A 21046-nucleotide genomic window follows, 5' to 3' on the forward strand; every position below is an offset into this window, starting at 1 on the left:
GAAAAAATTGACCCAATTTTATATGTGCTCTTACTTCTGCAACTGAAAATGTGAGATGAAAAAATAAAGCTTTTTCCTCTTCTTAACCATAACTGTTCCTTAGTTAGCACACATCATAAACAGCTTTTTGTGAGTGACATTAGAGAGAATTGGTCTGGACCCAAACATAAAGAGGAATAATGTCCCATCTTTTGTTATTGTTATGGCAATTACCTATGTTTGCTCCTATACGGCTGGTCAGACTAATTCTCACCTTATATGGAGATAAGCATAAATGATTGAGAATGGGAAATCCATACAAAAGTGTGCATCTATGATCTTTTGCTGCCCAAAAAGTGCAATGCAGGAGAAAGAATGAAATCCATTCCACCCTCAGGGTTTGGGGTCTGTGAATGTCAAGTGCAGAGCAGCTGGCATGTGGAATCCATCCTCATCCCAGGGCCAGACAGCGAGACTATTGGGCAGTCCCCAGCAATTCCTATTCCAGCCATCTGTGTAGATTGTGAATTAGACTTTATGCCGACACAGGGAGTAAGAGCCACCCCTTACACCTCTGTGCATTACTTAGAGCTTGGGCCTGGGGTGCTGTCTCCTCTCCTTACTCCCTCAAACTTGGAATACAGGGACAGGATTAGGAATATTGCCATTTGCTGCTGATTCAGGTCAGCAACAAATTATTAAACTCCTGGAGCAAGGGTGGGAACTGTACTTTAGAGGGGTGGTTCTAAGCGCCTTCAAGGGCTATTCCTGTACTAGTGCATTTTACAGCTTCAGGATTGTGTCTAAAGACACAATCTAGCTCCTATCTCTTGCTCATAGCATTGAACAAACAAACTACAGGCTTGTTTCTTAAGTACATGGGCAGCACTCTATTAACATTTATTTTAATCATCCCTATATTTAGGAGAAAAAGAAAAAGTAATTGGATCACAGGTAAGGATAATTTCTCTCATTAATGACAATTTCATTGCAAGTTTTTTTTTTAATTAAAAAAATATTAATATTAGGGGCTTGATTTTGAAAAGTAGGGTCCATTTTTGCAGGCATCACTTTGTGCACCCCAAATAATTATACCCACAAATGTTGCTTTTTAGATTTCTGAACCTGGAAGTCTGATTGCTACACCTGCAAACCAGGCTCTTGTAGATCCAACTGCACATGCAAATCATGCCCACAGACATCTAGTCATGTGCTTGAACTATGTATGACATAATAGCTTTAGCCCTTGCAATTAATAGCCGGTTCACTTATTTGCGCTCACAAAAAATGGAAGCTGGGTTGGAAGTATTTTTAAAAATCAGGCCCTTTGTCATAGCTAGACATGTCTGTGTGTTATGCAGAAATAAAGGCTTAAAAAGAGTTTTGTGCTCGTGAAGCCTAAACATTCTTCAGTTTCCAGCCTCCTCTTGTAAATAAAAAAAAAAGAGTTCCATGTGATTATGTTTCCTCTCTCTTTCAGAACCCTTTGCCCCCTCCAAGGTAAGCATACTAATATAGAACATGCATGCATTTCCTAAATAGCTTTTGGGGGGATGGTTAAAGAATCATGATAAGAAAACTAGTGCACAAGTCCACCCCAATTAGTCATGTCAATAAGATGTTTGTAAGTGAATTTACAGGTTATCATCTAATTAGTACTATTGGGACATTCCTACATTCTAAAACTAAGTTGGGTGCTAGGCAGAACAAAGGATTAAGCTCAGAAGCTTTGTACCTAGGGCCCAGTCCTGCATCACTGAAGTCAATGGGACGTTTGCCATTGACTTGAATGTGAGACGGATAAGGCCCCTAAGTCAGGAAACCTGGGGTCTGATCCAGCTCCCACTGAAGTCAATGGAAAGATTCCATGATTGCTGGATGAAGCCCCCGGAGTCTGTTCAATAGAATATTGCATTTTAATGCCTGTTAACATTTTCCTTATATTAATGGAATCTAGCGGTCCTGACTAAGATCAGGGACCTACTGAGCTAAGCATTGTCCAAATCAATAGTAAGAGATAGTCCTAATAAAATTCCAGTGCTCTGCATGTGCAACCTGCAATTACTAGACTGTTTTGTGCCCTCTTTACATCCTAACAGTTCTTCAATTTTTGACTTTAGGCCTCTTAATACACTTCCAAAGCAATATCAGCCACTTCCCCCAGAACCAGAGGGAAGCAGCCAGCTGCCTCACACAAGGAAAATATTTAGTCAGGCTCACACCTTTCCAATGTCAGCAAAGAACACCAGGTAATGGTTACCAAGCATGTTTGTTTCATTTTCTGTTCACCTTGCCAAGGACAAATTTTTGAGTCTCAGGTACATTGTGTAAGAAAGTCCTGGAAGTTTGAAATAGATCAAAATATGAAACCTGGACCCCTGAAAATGCCACTTCTTTAACAGCCATGAATTATTACCATATAAAGAGTAGCTTGTGTTAGCTTAATCTGATACTAACGCTAGAAAACTAACAAAAGCAAAATAAAAACAGAGCCAATTAGAAAAATGGATGGAATTTTCATGAAAATTCTTGTGAAAATTTTGTCCCACTTCTTTCACTGAAATTTTGAAAATGTCCAGCCATCTCTAGGTAAAATAATTGTATTTATTTAACATAGATGGTGGACACAGTGGTATGCAAGCAAAGAGAAAGAGAGAAAAACACAATCCCTGCCCCAAGGATCCTACTGTGTAGAGAGTAGTTTAGTCACATTTCCAGTCAGTTCTTGGCAGTCCTGCTGAATAGGGTGACCATACACCCCATTTTGGCTGGGACAGCCCCTTTTTAAGCCCTGTCCTGGCCATCCTGACTTCCCCTCTCCCCCAAAAGGAGGCATTTGTCCCATTTGCTCTTGCTGACTTGGTCAGTTGGCAAGAGCAAATGGGACAAATGTCCACTTTTGTCAAAAAAGTGGTGTGCAGTATGGAGGAATGTGTTGGGGGAAGGGGGAAGGTGAGCGGAGATACCAGGCCGTGCAGGGAAGAGGCAGAAGTGGGAGGAGGCAGCATTCCAGCATGCGTGGGGGAGCAGGGTTCCAGCCACTGGGGCAAAAGCCTTCTGAGGGGGGCCCTGCAGGGTTCCAGCGATAGGCAACAGCTTCCTGTGGGGGAAGGATGCAGGGTTCCAGTGACAGGCAACAGCCTCATGGGTACAGGGGGGCTTGGGCAAGCGGCTGTGGATGTCCCATTTTCTCTTAGAGAAATATGGTCACCGTACTGCTGAACCTTCCAATAATAGTACCAACTATGTTTAGTTTCAAGGGGACAGAGTGCCAACTCATTTTACAAAGGCACCATGGCCCCTACCCAGCAGTCCATCCCTATTCAACAAAGTACTTAAGCTTAAAATCAAAGGAACTTAATAATGTGCCTAAAGTTAAGGCCATACTTAATTGCTTTGCTTCACAAAAATGGACTTAAGAACATGCTTGTCTTTTTCTAAATGGTACCTAGATGCCTAGGTGATTTTAATGGGAGTTAGGCAGCTAGATGCTTTGGAAAATTCTATGAGGCACTTATCTGCATCTACAAGTGCATAAATACCTTCAAAAATCTGGCCATAAATCTGTTTTTAACATGGGACTTATGAAATTTATTTGATGGATAAAACCTATGTAATCAAAAATAGATTTAAGCTCTCCAGTGACAAAAGGGTAGGAAATCAATTCAGTTTTTGCACCTAGTCCAACTAGTACATTCACTTTTATTTATTTCATATAAGAAATCTTGTAGAGAGATTCCCCTTCCCACCTATACATGACAGGTCACCTCTTCGGCAGGTACATCATTCACTGAAGTCAAAAGGAGCTATTCCAGTTTGCACCAGCTGTAGCTCTGGAACAAAGAGCCAAAAGGCTGAACTTTAAGTTCATGCATAAATCCATTTCTATTCAGCAAAGCACTTCACTAGGACATTGACTTCAATAGGAGTTAATTGCTTTGCTGAATCAGGGCCTTGATTACTGTTGTCCACTTCTCTGTACTTGTTTGTATCTTGGGTTCCCCTTCTGAGGACAGGAGATGCCCTCCCATCAACTTACCTTACTCTTCTTGTTCCGCAGGAGTACCAGAGTCGACCGGAGAGTGCTCTGCCATCGACTTAGTGGGTCTTCATTAGACCCGCTAAATCGACACCCACTGCATTGATTGCAGCAGCACCAATCTACCAATAGTGTAGACATGGCCTCTATCTCTTCTCCTACTCCGTTCATTCCACCTATCTTGATCATTTCAATTTTTAAATAATGTTCCTTCTTTAGGGAACATAAATTTATAGTTGAAATAAAAGTTAGTGATGTTTTTTGATAGGGTGGAAAAGCTGTTTAGAAGAAATCTCATAAGTATACAGATCACCATCACCACACGCACATATGTGCTCCCAAAATATAAACATCTCAAATGGACATGTCTCATTCACCATGATTAATTCCATTAATGCTACAGTTTTTATGGAAAACCATAACTTTTTTCTCCAATGAATTTATGTGGAAAATAACCAGCTTCTTAATTTATATAGCAGTAATAAACTCCTTACCATACCATGCGCGATTAATTTTACTTTGATAATATCAAAGTACTTGGAATTTTTATTTTACAATAATGAAATGTTTTGCATCTATTTCTTTCTTTTCTAGACACATATCCGTTAAGGAGTTAAATGAAGTAAGTAGTAATCCTTGTCTACATTATCAACATAGAAAGTAAATAAAGACAAAATGTAGTAGTAGTCTTAAAGCCACTGCTCTGTCAATGACAGATCAGTGTAAAGTTAATTGCTTAAATGAGATTTGTACACATGGTTTAAAGTTATCTTCCCGAGTATTTAGATAAGAATGTGTCTCATAAATGCAAACTGCTGTAGAAGTCTATGAAGGTTCAGCAGTACATACACATAAAAATTAGTAATTTTATCTCCGAAAAATATTAATTGTGCCCTTGTTCAACATATATTCCAAATGACAGAAAACTGAAAACACAAGGATAATAGAGCTTGAAATAATAGGAAATTGCATTAATAAATGTTATAAAAATCAATAAGTAGTAACTTCTCTATAGTTGAGGGGGGGGTTAACCATCCTATAGAATTTAATAAAAAACATAATATCTACAATTCTATAAAATTCTGTGGAGGGTTCAAAACCTTATAGAATGTTATAATTCTCCACTAAACCATATAGGTTTTTACAGTAATTTCTGTATTATATTATTACATTTCTATAACATTATATTTTATAGGATTTTTCTTTAATGTATTTTATGGTGTTTATTCTTCAAAATGTTCAATTATCCTATGACTGGCAAACCTGATACCTGTCTAATAATGGTCTTATTTAAAATGGAGAAATGAGGGACAATTGCATCCCATACTGCTATGGGAGTGTTTGCGGACTTTGGATGTTTGCTGCTACTCTGATGTACTAACAATGCCCACTGCCAAAGAATCACATCTGTCTTGGATTTCCCCACTATCCCAATTGTCAAATAAACTTCCTTATTAAACTTCTCAGATAAGAATGACGTAATTTGAAGGCTTGATTGTTCAACCATAAACTTCTTATAATAATTTGAGGTAGAAATTGGGCTAGAAATTATCAAGAATACAAATTGCGGGATAAGAGCTGAAATTTTCTAGTTCCAACCAAGGCAAAAATACGTTGAGAATATCCTCTGTCTAGGGTTTTGCTATTTCATCCTCTACTACCTGTACACAACAAGAAGGTGAGCAGATGAGATACATAAATAAATAATAATAAACTTCCAGAAAGATCAACCTGGGGGAAAATGGTCATTTTTTATTTTATCCATATGGAGTTTACCCAATCTCAATTATCTATAGGATTAATTTTTAAAAGTAGCTAATATATTTTTATGAACTCTACATTTGCTGAATTATTACAAAACAGGTTATGATACAGTTACTTATTACAGCAGTTTACTGATGTCTAACATTCAGAACTGACATGTTGGCAAGAAAGAAAAGGATGTTAATATTTTTGATCTGGCTTTTCTTTGACATTTTGACTCATTACAGAAATTAGTAATGAATATATTCTTAACAACAAATGGGAACACATTCCAGTAATTAACTTACTCTACTTACATCCTTGACAGTCACACTAATATTGTTGCAAAAATACTCGTATGCAAGTTTAAAAAGCAGAGGCCAGGTCTACACTACAGATCTATATCAGTATAACTATGTCACTCAGGGGTGTGAAAAATCCATACCCCTAAGCAATTTAGTTACACTGACCTTACTCCCAGTGTAGACAGTGCTATGTCAACAGGAGAGCTTCTCCCGTCGACATAGCTACCGCATCTTGGGGAGGTGGATTAACTAAACCAACAGTGAAGTAATATCTTCACTAACCACTACAGTGATGCAGCTGCACTGGTGCAAACTGTAGTGCTGTACATGAAGACAAGCCCAGATTTTCAGGACAAATGTTGAGTGTCGCACAATATGAAAAGAAGAGATTTCACATTAGATAAAACTGTATTAATATAGCCCCTATGGCACAGATAGTGTGACTATAAACCCTTATCTATTTATGAGCAATGAGAAAATGTAGTTAAGTAGTAACTTTTAATTAAGATTCAAAGTGCAAGGTGTATACTGATTGTAGAGTGTTTTATCTTTTCTTTACTACTAATTTATGTTACTGAAGATACTCCTGTATGTTTAGTGGATGAAAATAACATCAAAATCAAATAAAGGTCAAATTCCCTTGGGTGCAATTTAACTGACTTCAATGGAATTACTCCAGGGATGAATTTGATCCATTATGTTTATTATAGTAATTATTATTGTTTCGATTTTTGTACCATAGTATGTCCTGGTGAATACTGTTCATACAATACATTTTGAATGTAATATAATACCACTGCAGAGAGATAATTGTGCTATCAGTGAGGTAGGCTCAAAAGAAAACTCCAATTTTATTTATAGGCATTCTATTTCAGTGCTTGATTTACTGGAAGATTAATTATGGAAACACCTGGCTAAGTGCTACTCTCAATTACACAGGTGCAACATGACTGACTTCATAAAGGTTGTAATGTTGTTACTGTGAGCAGAATATGATCCACTGTTTCAGTGAGATCATTACCAGGACAAACTATGCTTTAGTTACACCACTATATAAATTCAAAGTTCAGTGATGGCGGTGGAATTAAGATAAAAATTTAGCTTGTGTTTATATCAAAGTAAACCTGTAATTTTTATATATATACATTCATATCCATATTTGGATACATCCATCCTGCCAATTTTTAAATCACGATTTTTCTAAGATCTGCTCTAGTTCAAACAGGAATCCAGGGAAATTCTATGGCCTTTGTTATGCAGGAGATCAGACTAGATGATCACAATTGTCCTTTATGACCGTGTAATCAATGAATCTATGAGTATGCAGTTCATCACATAAGACATATATAGAGGGTAAATTCAAGTTGTATAGTTACTAATACTAAGGGCCTAATTCAGCTCTATTGAAGTCAATGGGAAGACTCCCAGTTATTTCAATGGACTTTGGATCACTGGTCACTGAGGATGATTTGAAATATTACTCCTTATCTTGCTTACAGTCAAGAAATGGCAAAATTCCCCAATCACTTCACTGAATAAAGGATCATTGGACCAAATTCATGGTGGGTGTGTCTCTAATGTAGTTGCACCAGGCATGCATCTGACTCACCAAGTATTACATTTAGCATACCTCACTTGGGCCAAATCACATCTGTACTGTGGTAACAAGCATGTGGAGCAAACAAATATAAAAAATAGTATATCATTGTCACTGAAAGCTTCCAATATTCACTATCTATTTTATCATTCCATATAGGCACATGGAAAAGGAAGAGGTTAGTACTTAACTGTATATTGCAGATTCCCTGTGTTTTCCTTCTTATTGTAAGAGCAACATATTCTGGGTCAAATCTTCAGATAGTGAAAATTGCTGTCATCTTTTGAGTTCAGTGCTGGTCTACAGCAGCCAAGGGTCTGGTCTTATATTCCCATTACTTCTTTTAGAATGAGAGTGATGGCCAAAATTTCATAGTGGAGGATGCATAAAGTAGAGTATTAAACTACAGCCTTCATGTAATACAACTACTGAGAAGAGAGAGGCTTAGAATACCTGCATAGTGATGGAAAGCTTATCTGGAGACGGACTCTAAAATGGAACTAACAAAATCTTTCTGTGTAACAACAGTATCACACTTATCTCCCATGTCAAATCTAATTTAAGGCTTGGATTTCTGAAGGGGAGCCGCAGGCCAGATTTTCAAAGAGATTTAGATGGGCACATAGTGAGATTTACAGAAGTGACTAGGCAGCTAATTTCCATTGATTTCAGTGGGAGTTAGGTTTTTAATAATCACACTAACGGTCTGTCTCTCTAGGCCCCAGTATACCTTTAAAATATGAGTTGCCCCCAGGTGCCCAACTTGTATTGAATTCTAATGGATTTGGGTGCCCCTCTCATATAGGGGGCTTTGAAATTCCTACCTGAAAAGCATAAATACTTCAAAGTAACAAGAAGATACATTGTTCGTTCCCTGCAGTTTATACCTCCATATGACAGAGTTCCTTTTGGGGGGCTGTTTCTGTTCCCTTTGAGGTCAATGGCATAATTCTCATTGACTTAAACAGACAACAGCATTGGTCCCGTTAACATTAATTCCACCCAACTGTTAAAGGGAGAGAAGGATATTTTGTATTCTTCTAGGGAGCATTCTGCATTACGTACCTTTACACTATTCCATGTTTGGTATCAGGAACGCTTATGATGTTACCTTGTAAACTATATGCCGTTCAGCCCTGGAATAAATTATTCCCATTGATGACAATAGTTTAGTCCATTTATGTCAGGGATGAATTTGGCCCATTAGCTTTTTTACTGAATCACTTTGTAGTATGCATGAATATAGATTAATGTCCTTCCTTTCATTATTGTGATTAGGTGCATTCTTATTTGTATTTAGTGCTGTTCAATTTACATGTGAGAAGGAATAATATGTTCTTATTTATGAAATTCCAGATATCAGCAGGGAAGTGGAATTAGCTTTCCAAACAAGACAGCAAAAAGCAAAATATCATCCTGCATCCAGGTAGGAATATAGGAATCACATGAGCTTGTACTAGATGCTTCAGAAGAAATCAAAACTTCTGCACCTGGAAAACTGTGCACTACCATATCACAGAGGCATGATTACTTTCTAATACCATTCAGTAATTACACCCTGAAACATGACACATGATGGTCATTGTAATTTCATTCAAGCTGTTGTAACTGCAGATGCTCTTCCTATTTATAGTCTTAGTGCATTCTGTGCTTCAATAATATCTTATGGCAGTGAGTTCAATATACTACATAAAGAGTCCTGTGTCACCTTATAGACTAACAGACATTTTGGAGCATGAGCTTTCGTGGGTGAATACCCACTTCGTTGGATGCATCCGACGAAGTGGGTATTCACCCACGAAAGCTCATGCTCCAAAACGTCTGTTAGTCTATAAGGTGCCACAGGACTCTTTGCTGCTTTTACAGATCCAGACTAACACTGCTACCCCTCTGATACATAAAGAAGAAATTTTCTTGTATATTCTTTGTATTTTGTTCCCTGTTCCTTTCATTGGGAGGTCCCTTGTTCTTTTTAATAATAAGAAACATCTTTTTGGCCTTCTCTAGACCAGTCATTGTTATATAGATCTGTTATAATTTTTCTTTTCCTCATTCTAACCTCCATAAGCCTTTTCAACCTCTCTTTGAATACCACTCACACCCCCTTTCTCAATTATTTTTGAAACATAAAAAGACAGGGTAGGGAAATTTGAAGTATATAATCATTTAACTTCTGTCCTTTGAAAGATACCGTATTTGAATTTTGTACTGACCCAACTCTTAATGGTTCACAAAACAGATCCTATTTTTCTTTTCAGCTACTTGAGGAGGAAGGTATTACAAAGTATGAGTAAGTGTGGCAGAACATAGCCCCTAATTGTTTGTGACTAGATTCTTGGTTTATGGAACCAGTGGTCCTGTAATTTGTAATTATTCAGGCAAGGTCCTTTCAAATTAAAGAATGTCAAAAGACATACAGGTCCTGATCCAATGCCAAATGAAGTCGATAGAAAGACTCCCATTGCATTGGAACCAGCCCATAGATTTCACAGATACTAACAAAGACCAGGCTTTATTCAACTAAGGAGTCTTCCATGCAGTGAATACACATAGGTGACTGGTAACTGCTGATAGTGTGGGGGCATGACAGGCCACCCATCACCACCATCAACTTCCTGGTGACTGCCAAGGCACCCTCCAGCAACACCGTCTTGACCACGTCTTCCCCCTGACCACGGCACCCTGGGCGGTTGCACATGTTGCCCACCCTTAAGGCCAGCTCTTGCAGGACCACCCTTAAGAAGAATGGCACCCTGGTCCCTGCTGCTTCCCCTGCCCCCCCCCACCCATCGCTCCTGGCCCCTGCTGCCTCCCCCAGTCCCCCAATTCCCTCTGGCCCCTCACTGCCTCCCTGGATTCCCCACCCACACTCCTATCGCCTCCCTAGACTCCCCACTCACCCGTGACCATCACCCCGGCCCCTGCTGCCTCCCCTGGATCCTGTTTCCTCCCACCCCCCACTGCTCCAACTGACTCCCCAAACTCCCTTCTGCACACCCCAGGATAGTCCAGATATGTACTCGAGCAGATAAGTGTGGTTGCCTGGCAGCAAGGAAGGGATGGGACTCAGCAGGCTTCCCTGCACCCGCTCTGACAAAGAGCTGTGCTGTCAGCCCAGTCTCGCTTCCCTGCTCTGGATGCCACTTAGTGGGGCTCAGTGGAAGCACTCACTGCTGGTACCTTTCCCGGACATGTCCCTTCAGCTCTGCTCAGCCCAACTCCCATCCTGGCAGAAATCTGGGGGGGTGGCCACATGTGACCTCCTCTGTCCTCCAATGCCTATGCATGTACAGCAAGCTCAATACACATTAGGATATGATTTCCATAGCACTATTTGAGATTTATGGCTAAAATTCAGGATACAAATGAGTAAAACCATTTAAGCCAAAAATCCCATGGGAAACCTTGACTAGTGCACAAATGTTGGTTTAAGGAAGTGTTCCTGTTCAGAGACACATGTGGTGGTTCCCTAAAATACAATCATGCAGAGGTATGTGAGTCCATTCCCCTGTATTACAGAGGTATTCCTCCCTCAATGATGCCACGGAGGTTGTTTACAATAGGATTGAATTTGACACAGTGACTTTACCTGCCAAAAATTCAAGCTTAACATGATTTCTGAAAAATCAAGCTGTGGCTTTCTTTTGCTTGATACAGAGTCACCCTTGTGACCTGTGTGAATCCAAGTGAAACTTGACTGAGTTGCATTTTGTATTTGAGATAATTCAAACCTAAAACTCAGAGCAAAAGTCAGGGGATGTGAATCCATAAGAAGCAAAAACTGATGGAAAAGTTTTATGAACCCCTGCAAACTGAGATAACCAACCATCACATATAGAGAGAGAGCACCAAAAATGACTAACGGTCTAGAAAACATGACCTATGAGGAAAGATTGAAAATATGCATTTCTTTAGAGAAGAGACGACTGAAGGAGTACATGATAACAGTCTTCAAGTATGTAAAAAATTGTAAAGAGGAGGGTGATAAATTGTTCTCCTTATCTGCTGAGGACAGGACAAGCAGTAATGGGCTTAAATTGCAGCAAGGAAGATTTAGGCAAGACGTGGGGAAAAACTCCCTAACTGTAAGGATAATTAAAGCACCAGAACAAGTTACCTATGTGTAAGTGATGGTCTAGATCAGTGGTTCTCAACCCGTAGACCACTTGCGGCCCAATCAGCACAAAGCTGAGGCCCATACAGGTAGTATATATATTGTGTGGATGCAGTCCACATAACAGAGAGAGCTGCATATGCGACCCACAATGGTAAATAGGTTGAGAACCACTTGTCTAGATAATACTTAATCCTTCCTCAGTGCAGGTGATAGGACTAGATCACCTATCAAGGTCCCTTCCAGTCTGGCATTTCTATGATTCTATATTACCACCAAATTTAGGACATGATCCAAAGAGATTACCATTAAACAGGCTTTGAATGAGGCCCTGTTATCTACCAATTACAGTGCAGAGTTGTTCCCTATAGTATAGTTTTTATTGCTTTAGTCAATCTGTTTTTAATAAAAAAAAATTCTGAAGCCATGAGTCTTTTGCTTTTCTAATACATGGTATTTACTTGTGAGCAGTCTCTGTCTCTAATATATTTATACAGCATACTGTGACTGGGGTCCCAATGGGGGCCAGCTATGATCACTCAGTTAGGGTGAACTGCAAAGAATGGGGCAAACAATCCCACAAAAGCTGGTGGATATTCCAATACTTAGATTTACCAAGCCAGCATAAAACAGCTTCTTTATTACCTTACTGGTTACTCAGAAGTCCAAACAACACAGTTCCCTCAGTGCTCCAGCCTCAGGCCTCCATCCAGGTACCTAAGTCAAGTATGATGAAGATTCCTGATAATCTTATTTCATCATATAAAAGAAAAGGTTCTACCAATCCCAAAGGATCGGACACATTACCTCCCAGGTTAATGAATGTTTCAGATCTTATCCAAATACATGCTACAGCAAATTCTTATTAACTAAATTAAAATTTATTAAAAAACAAGAGAGAGAGTATGGTTAAAAGATCAATATACATACAGGCATGAGCTCAATTCTTAAGATTCAGATTCATAGCAGAGATGAGGAGCTTTGTAATTGCAAAGAGTTCTTTTAGAAATAGTTCATAAGTTATAGTCCAATGTCCAAATATCATATTCAGGGCATACTAACTGGGACCTCAGACTCAAACTTCCCCTGATGAAGCCTAAGCACATCTGAGATAACAAAATCAGGACCCAAGGATATTTTATACAATTTCATGTCCTCTTTGACAAGTTGGGAGTTCCTCGGGGAACAAAAGGCAATTAGGATGACTTTGAAGGAGCTCCATCACCGGTACTTAGCTATAGAATTAACAAAGCAATTTGCTTGTTCTTTCACCATTCACAGATTATTTGCTATACATTTCAAAGAGAGATGAATAAAGAGATATCCCATGTTCACAATTTATTTAAATGCTAGGATGTTCTTTTGATCTCTGAATTATCAGAATACAGCATAGACAGGGACTGTTGATTACATTGTCCACCCAACTCATATATATGTAAATACACAAAAACATTATCTCCCCACACATCTTTTGAGGGTTGTTTATTTTGCAGGATGTTTAACCCTTTTTAGGCATGCATCACAATAAAAAATTCTGAAGCGATGAGTCTTCCACTTTTCTAATACATGGTATTTATTTGTGAGCAGTCTCTGTTTCCAATATATCTATATAGCATACAATCATTGTCAAGAACAAATCATGTCAAACCAACCTAATAGCTTTCTTTGACAGGGTAACAAGACATGTGGATGGGGGGAAGCAGTACATGTGATATATCTTGATTTTAGTAAGGCTTTTGATACTGTCTCACATGACCTGCTCATAAACAAATTAGGGAAATATAATGTAGATGGAGCTAATATAAGGTGGGTACGTACCTGGTTGGAAAAACATTCCCAGAGAGTAATCGTCAATGATTTACAGTCAAGCATTAAGGGCATATAAAATGGCAGGGATTGGTCTGGGTCCGGTTCTGTTCAATATCTAGATAAAAATTATTTAAATAATGGCAGAGAAGAGTACACTTAGGGTATGTCTACACTACGAAATTAGGTCGAATTTATAGAAGTCGATTTTTTGGAAGCGATTTTATACAGTTGACTGTGTGTGTCCCCCCATTAAATCAACGGAGTGCATCCACAGTACCGTGGCTAGCGTTGACTTTCGGAGCATTGCACTGTGGGTAGTTATCCCACAGTTCCCGCAGTCTCCACTGCCCATTGGAATTCTGGCTTGAGCTTCCAATGCCTGATGGGGCAAAAACATTGTTGCAGGTAGTTTTGGGTACATGTCATCAGTCGCCCCTCCCTCCGTGAAAGCAAAGGCAGACAATCGTTTCGTGCCTTTTTTCCGTAGAGATGACATACTGCTTTCAGCAGACGGTGCAGTAGGACTGCTAACCATTGTCATCCAACCACTGCTTCTGCTGCAACTCTTCTCTCCTGGTGCCATGAATCGACCTCGTAGGTCCTCTCGTCATTCTTTATAAATATCTCTTCTCGTGGCATCCTGTCATCATCCACCACTTCCGCAGCAACTCTGCTCTCCCGCTCATGTCTCGATAGGGATTTTCTCCATGTTGTCTGTCATGGGCTACCAGGAACGTATGTTCTTCCTCAGGAAACGTGCGCAGCGTTAACCGTTGTCATCCACCGCTTCCGCTGCAACTCTGCTCTCCTGCAGACGCCATACCACAGCAAGCATGGAGCCCACTCAGCTCACCACTACTGTTGTGAGCATTGAAACACCTCACGCATTATCCTGCAGTATGTGCAGAACCAGAACCTGCAAAAGCAGGTGAGGAGGTGACGACAGCGCAATCACAATAGTGATGAGGACATGGACACAGACTTCTCTCAAAGCATGGGCCCTGGCAATTTGGACATCATGGTGGTAATGGGGCAGGTTCATGCCGTGGAACGCCGATTCTGAGCCCGGGAAACAAGCACAGACTGTTGGGACCGCATAGTGTTGCGGGTCTGGGAATATTCCCAGTGGCTGCCAAACTTTTGCATGCGTAAGGGCACTGTCATGGAACTTTCTGACTTGCTTTCCTCTGCCCTGAAGCACAAGAATACCAAGATGAGAGCAGCCCTCACAGTTGAGAAGCGAGTGGCGATACCCCTGTGGAAGCTTGCAATGACAGACAGCTACTGGTCAGTCAGAAATCAATTTGGAGTAAATCTACAGTGGGGGCTGCTGTGATCCAAGTAGCCAACGCAATCACTGAGCTGCTGCTATCAAGGGTAGTGACTCTGGGAAATGTGCAGGTAGTAGATGGCTTTGCTGCGGTGGGATTCCCTAACTGTGGTGGGGCGATAGACGGAACACATATTCCTATCTTGGGACCGGATCACCTTGGCAGCCAGTACATAAACTGCAAGGGGTACTTTTCAATGGTGCTGCAAGCACTGATGGATCACAAAGGATGTTTCACCGACATCAACGTGGGATGACCGGGAAAGGTACATGACACTCGCATCTTCAGGAACTCTGGTCTGTTTGAACAGCTGCAGGAAGGGACTTACTTCCCAGACCAGAAAATAACTGTTGGAGATGTTGAAATGCCTATAGTTATCCTTGGGGACCCAGCCTACTCCTTAATGCCATGGCTCATGAAGCCATACACAGGCAGCCTGGACAGTAGTAAGGAGCAGTTCAACTATAGGCTGAGCAAGTGCAGAATGGTGGTAGAATGTGCATTTGGACATTTAAAAGCTCACTGGTGCAGTTTACTGACTCGGATAGACCTCAGCGAAACAAATATTCCCATTGTTATTACTGCTTGCTGTGCACTCCACAGTCTCTGTGAGAGTAAGGGGGAGACATTTCTGGTCGGGTGGGAGGTTGAAGCATATCGTCTGGCCACTGATTACGCGCAGCCAGACACCAGGGCAATTAGAAGAGCACAGGAGGGCATGGTACGCATCAGAGAAGCTTTGAAAACCAGTTTCATGACTGACCTGGCTACGGTGTGACAGTTCTGTTTGCTTCTCCTTGATGAAAACCCGCCCCCTTGATTCACTCTACTTCCCTATAAGCTAACCGCCCTCCCTCCTTCGATCACTGCTTGCAGAGACAAAGTCATTATTGTTTCAAAATCATGCATTCTTTATTAATCCATCACACAACTAGGGGGATAACTGCTAAGGTAGCCTGGCAGGGTTGGGGGAGGAGGGAAGCACCGGGTGGGGTGGTGGATGAGGGGAGGAGGGAAGTACAAGGCCACACTGCACTTCAAAACTTATTGAATGCCAGCCTTCTGTTGCTTGGGCAGTCCTCTGGGGTGGAGTGGTTGGGTGCCCGGAGCTCCCCCTCCCCCCACAATGTTGGGTGTCTGGGTGAAGAGGCTATGGAACTTGGGGAGGAGGGCGGGCAGTTACACAGGGGCTGCAGTGGCAGTCTGTGCTCCTGCTGCCTTTCCTGCAGCTCCACCAGATGCAAGAGCATATCAGTTTGATCCCCCAGTAGCCTCAGCATTGCATCCTGCCTCCCTCTCATCACACTGCTGCCATCTCTCATCTTGCTCCTGCCACCTCTCATCTCATTCGTTCCTCCTGTCCTCACCTTCATTTTCTGCTTTCCTGGACTCTGACATTGTTTGCCTCCACACATTCTGCTGAGCTCTTTCAGTGTGGGAGGACTGCACGAGCTCAGATAACATTTCATCGTGAGTGCTTTTTTTTCACCTTCCTTTCTGTGCTAGCCTCTGGGACGGAGATGATAGGGGGAGCGTTGAAACATTTGCAGCTGCGGGAGGAAAAAAAGGGAGTGTAGTATTTAAAAAAGACATTTTAGAGAACAACGGGTACACTCTTCCACGGTGAACCAAGCTGTTAACATTACAGAGCACGTGTGCTTTCGGTACAAGGTCGCATTTTGCCTCTTATATTGCGGGCCTACTGATTTGGTGAGAGATCACACATGCAGGGCCAGGCAACAGAATTTGGCTTGCAGGCAGCCATAGTAAGTTCAGCTTTTTCAACCTTCATAACATGTGGGAATGGTTTCAAACAGCAGCGCTCACCTTTCCCATACCAAGCACCCATTGGGTTGGCCATTTAAAAGGAGAGCTGTACTGGCCACAAATGCATCCCAAGTCTTCAGGGCAAATTAATCATTAAACGTGTTTGCTTTTAAACCATGCATTATATTTACAAAGGTACACTCACCAGAGGTGCCTTCTCCGGCTTCATGGTCCATGAGCCTGCCTTGGGAGGGTTGGGAGGATATTGGTTCCAGGGTGATAAACAGTTCCTGGCTGTTGGGGAGAATGGTTTCTCTGCTTGCATGCTGTGCGCTATCCTCCTCCACCTCCTCATCTTCCTTGTCCCCAAAATCCTCATCCCTGTTGCACAAGACTCCTCCTTGCAGGTGTCCACGGACAGGGGTGGGGTAGTGGTGAGGGCCCTGCCTAGAATTGCATTCAGCTCATCATAGAAGCGGCATGTCTGGGGCTCTGACCCAGAGCAGCCATTTGCCTCTTTGTTTTTTTGGTAGTCTTGCCTGAGCGTCTTAATTTTCATGCGGCACTGCTGCAGGTCCCTGTTGTAGCCTCTGTCCATCACGCCCTTGGAGATTTTTTCAAATATTTTGGCATTTCGTCTTTTGGAACAGAGTTCTGATAGCACGGATTCATCTCCCCAAACAGCAATCAGATCCAGTACCTCCTGTTCAGTCCATGCTGGAGCTCTTTTGTGATTCTGGGACTGCATGGTCACCTGTGCTGATGAGCTCACCATGCTGGCCAAACAGGAAATGAAATTCAAAAGTTCCCAGGGCTTTTGCTGTGTACCTGGCTAGTTCATCGGAGTTGAAAGTGCTGTCCAGAACGGTCACAATGGAGCACTCTGGGATAGCTCCCAGATGCTAATACCGTCAAATTGTGTCCACACTACCCCAAATTCGACTTGGCGATGTCAATTTCAGCACTAATCCCCTCGTCAGAGAGGACTACAGAAATCAATTTTAAGAGCCCTTTAAGTCGACAAAAATGGCTTCGTCGTGTGGACGGGTGCAGGGTTAAATCGATCTAATGCTGCTAAATTTGACCTAAGCTCGTAATGTAGACCAGGACTTAGAAAGTTTGTGGATGATACCAAGCTGGGAGGGGTTGCTCGTGCTTCGGAGGAGAGGATTAAAATTCAAAATGATCTGGACAAACTTGGGAAATGGTCTGAACTAAATAGGATGAAATTAATACGGACACATGCAAAGTACTCCACTTAGGAAGGAACAATCAATTGCACACACACAAAATGGGAAATGACTGCGTAGGGAGGAGTACTACAGAAAGAGGCCTGAGGGTTATAGTGGATCAAAAATTAAATACGAGTCCACAGTGTAAAACTGTTACCAAAAAAGTTAACATAATTCTGGGATGTATCAGGAGTGTTGTAAGCAAGACACAAGAAGTAATTCTTTTGCTCTACTCCATGTTGATAAGGCCTCATCTGAAATATTGTGTCCAGGTTTGGGAGCCACATTTCAGAAAAGATGTGGACAAATTGGAGAAAGAGCAGAAGAGAGCAACAAAAATGATTAAAGTCTAGAAAACATGACCTATGAGGGAAGATTGAAAATATTGGTTTTGTTTAGTCTAGAGAAGAAAAGATTGAGGGGAGGCAAAACAGTTTTCAAATACAAAGGTTGTTGCAAGGAGGAGGGTGAAAATTGTTCTAGTTAACCTCAGGGGATAGGACAAGATGCAATGGGCTTAAATTGCAGCAAGGGAGGTTTAGGTTGGTCATTCAGAAAAACTTTCTAACTCTCAGGGTAGTTAGGCACTGGAATAAATTGCCTAGGGAGTCTCCCTCATAAAAGGTTTTTATGAATAGGTTAGACAAACCCATCAGGAATGGTCTAGTTATTACATAGTTCTGCCTTGCATGCAGGGGACTGGACTAGATGACCTACTGAGGTCCCTTTCAGTCCTATGATTCTAGGACTGTGGTTCCTATACACCAACCTTTAACGCTATTTCCCTTCGTAGTCATTAGAGCTCAAACTTAGAAATTTTTTCATGCTACATTCATCTCACACTTTCCTTGTCTTCATTCTTAATGTTTAACAGATTGTTTTGATACAAATTCATCCCTGATGGAATTCAATGGCATTTAAACTTTCCATATGTTTGTCTTTGTGTATATGCAATATCACAATCAGTAACAGATTGAGTATTTGCACGCACTTAACATTATTTACTACTTTCTCCTAGCCCTCCTTGTATGCGGAGTAGTAAAAGTTTTCAAGGCTCAGGTAAGAATCCTAAGATTCCATACAAAAAAACCCTGTAAAACAGGAATGGCTAAGTCCTAGTGTCACAAATATATGTGCAAATATTTCTATGATGAACTAGAAAATAGCTACTAGAAAGTTGTATTATTTTTCATTAATACAATATGTGCCTGTGTGTTTGTTTATGATGAGTTACTTGCTATGGGGTTAGATCAAAAAGGGTTGTTAAAGTAAAACAGTGACATAGATCCAAGTCCTTGGTGAAACACTAAGGAAGCTGTTTATTTGGGAATGTCCCCTACGTGGCTCTATCCAGGTTAAAAAAAGCTTACTCTTTCCCAGGCTAAGCTCAGGACAAAGGAGATGCTAAACCATTACACGGCTCTGGGCCTACAAAAAGGAGAAAGTGTGGATAAGATAACTCAGGCACCCCAGGGAGCGTCAATGAGAGATGACAGTCATACAAGGCAACACACAAGGACAGGGAGTGTGATGAAAGCAGTACAGTCTGCTTCTCCCAGCCACAGAGGGGGGTTAGCTGGGTTGAGGGGAACTTACAGATGCTTGTAAGGAAAGATTAAGGTGTAGGCAGGGGGAAATACGTAGAACCGCCAAGATACAAACACCAGAGTTACGGACTGACCGGTCAACCGGATACCATGTGAAACTGGAAGTAAACAATCAGGCATCAACAGAGATTTAAAAAGCAAGTACTGTACTGTGCCTGTATTGCATCTTAAAGATAGGCACATCTGGACTGCCTGCTCCCCACACGGGGCAGCCACTCACAGCAAAACACTGGGGCAGCCAGCCCAAGGCAGCCAGAGACAGAGCAGGAGCAGTGCTGGGGTCTGTGCAGCTTTCACCCCTCACCGGGAGGGGGACGTGATGTTTTTACCCCCAATCCCCCACCCCCGGTCAGGAGGGGAACACACTGTTTACACCCATCCACCCACCCCTGCCCAAAGGGGGACAAGCTTGCAAACTCATGCGGGGTTGAGTAAGTTGCTCAGCTGCTGCTGAATCCTGGCCTGGAGTGTCAGCTGCTGGAACTGGAGCCCGAACTGCGTTGTTCAGCTAACATGGCTGGGGAACAAGGCGGACCAGCAATCCAGTCTAAGTGGGTGGACTGAGGGGTACACACAAGAGGGATAAAGAGTGGTCTAATGTGTGGCTGGCCCAGTAACTGACAGCATTGTTCAGTTCTATTCATTTTGTCTGCATCTTTCTGGTTCTGATTACCAGCAGTGAATGCATCATTCACGAGCAGTCTCCTCAGAGTCACACAGAGAGAAATATTCATCTCTCCAATCAGAAAACGAAGTTTCTTCATATGCTGCTAAAAGCAGCACTGGCCTTTTTACTGCCAAATCACACTGCAGACATGTCAAACGTGCTGTTCACTATCACCCCTGGATAATCTGTGTTGGTAAAATGAAGACCAATTTTTATGTGACCCCAAAATTTTATTTGGCTCACCCCTAATTATTGGTTAGTACACATTGTTGTTTACAGTAATGTTCCCATAATACCACACACACTAAAAAAACAAAACAAAACGCCCTCTACTAACCAAACTTAGCACAGGCAAGGAAGAAAGAACAAAATCTCTCTCTTTCTTTCAACCTTAGAAAAGCAGTCAGATATTATGGCGATCAGAGCCATAGATTTATCTAATTAGGTAGCTAGATAACGATAACCCTGCTCACATTCTATCACCTACTTTCCAGGGTTGGTTATAAAAGAATGGACCCCCTACTGTCTAAGCAGAAGACTTTACTATCAGTTTGTAATTAGCTGAATGTAGACAAGATGTCTTTCAGGCACAAACACCTGCTAAAGGGAATAGCTCCTTGTATTGCTTCTACATGTACAAGTTGATGTATGAACAGTCTTTGGGTTAACATATAAGAACCAGAAGATAGATTACTTATAAATAAGAATGAAGTGGCTTTAATAAAAAAAATTAATAAAAAAAACAAATTAGCAGAGCTTTTTATTGCATTAATATTGCACCAGGCAAACAAGCTTTTGTTATCAGATTTCTCAAGTTAAGCAGGGTAGGGCTCAGTCAGTTCTTGTGTTTTGCAGG

The 21046-nt window shown here is 41.4% G+C and overlaps 1 protein-coding gene across 1 annotated transcript in view; it reads left to right on the forward strand.

The window, feature by feature from the left end:
• Positions 1–21046, forward strand: part of CLNK (cytokine dependent hematopoietic cell linker) — a 119497-nt gene that overhangs the window by 77835 nt on the left and 20616 nt on the right. Inside the window, exons 9-15 of the mRNA XM_045019662.1 lie at positions 905–933; positions 1460–1479; positions 2100–2228; positions 4613–4640; positions 7823–7841; positions 9020–9089; positions 18935–18975. Coding sequence (XP_044875597.1) covers positions 905–933; positions 1460–1479; positions 2100–2228; positions 4613–4640; positions 7823–7841; positions 9020–9089; positions 18935–18975 — 336 coding nt within the window. The remainder of the gene's footprint in view (positions 1–904; positions 934–1459; positions 1480–2099; positions 2229–4612; positions 4641–7822; positions 7842–9019; positions 9090–18934; positions 18976–21046) is intronic.

This window comes from Mauremys mutica, chromosome 5 (assembly GCF_020497125.1).
Source record: "Mauremys mutica isolate MM-2020 ecotype Southern chromosome 5, ASM2049712v1, whole genome shotgun sequence".
Classification (NCBI taxonomy): Eukaryota; Metazoa; Chordata; order Testudines; family Geoemydidae; genus Mauremys; species Mauremys mutica.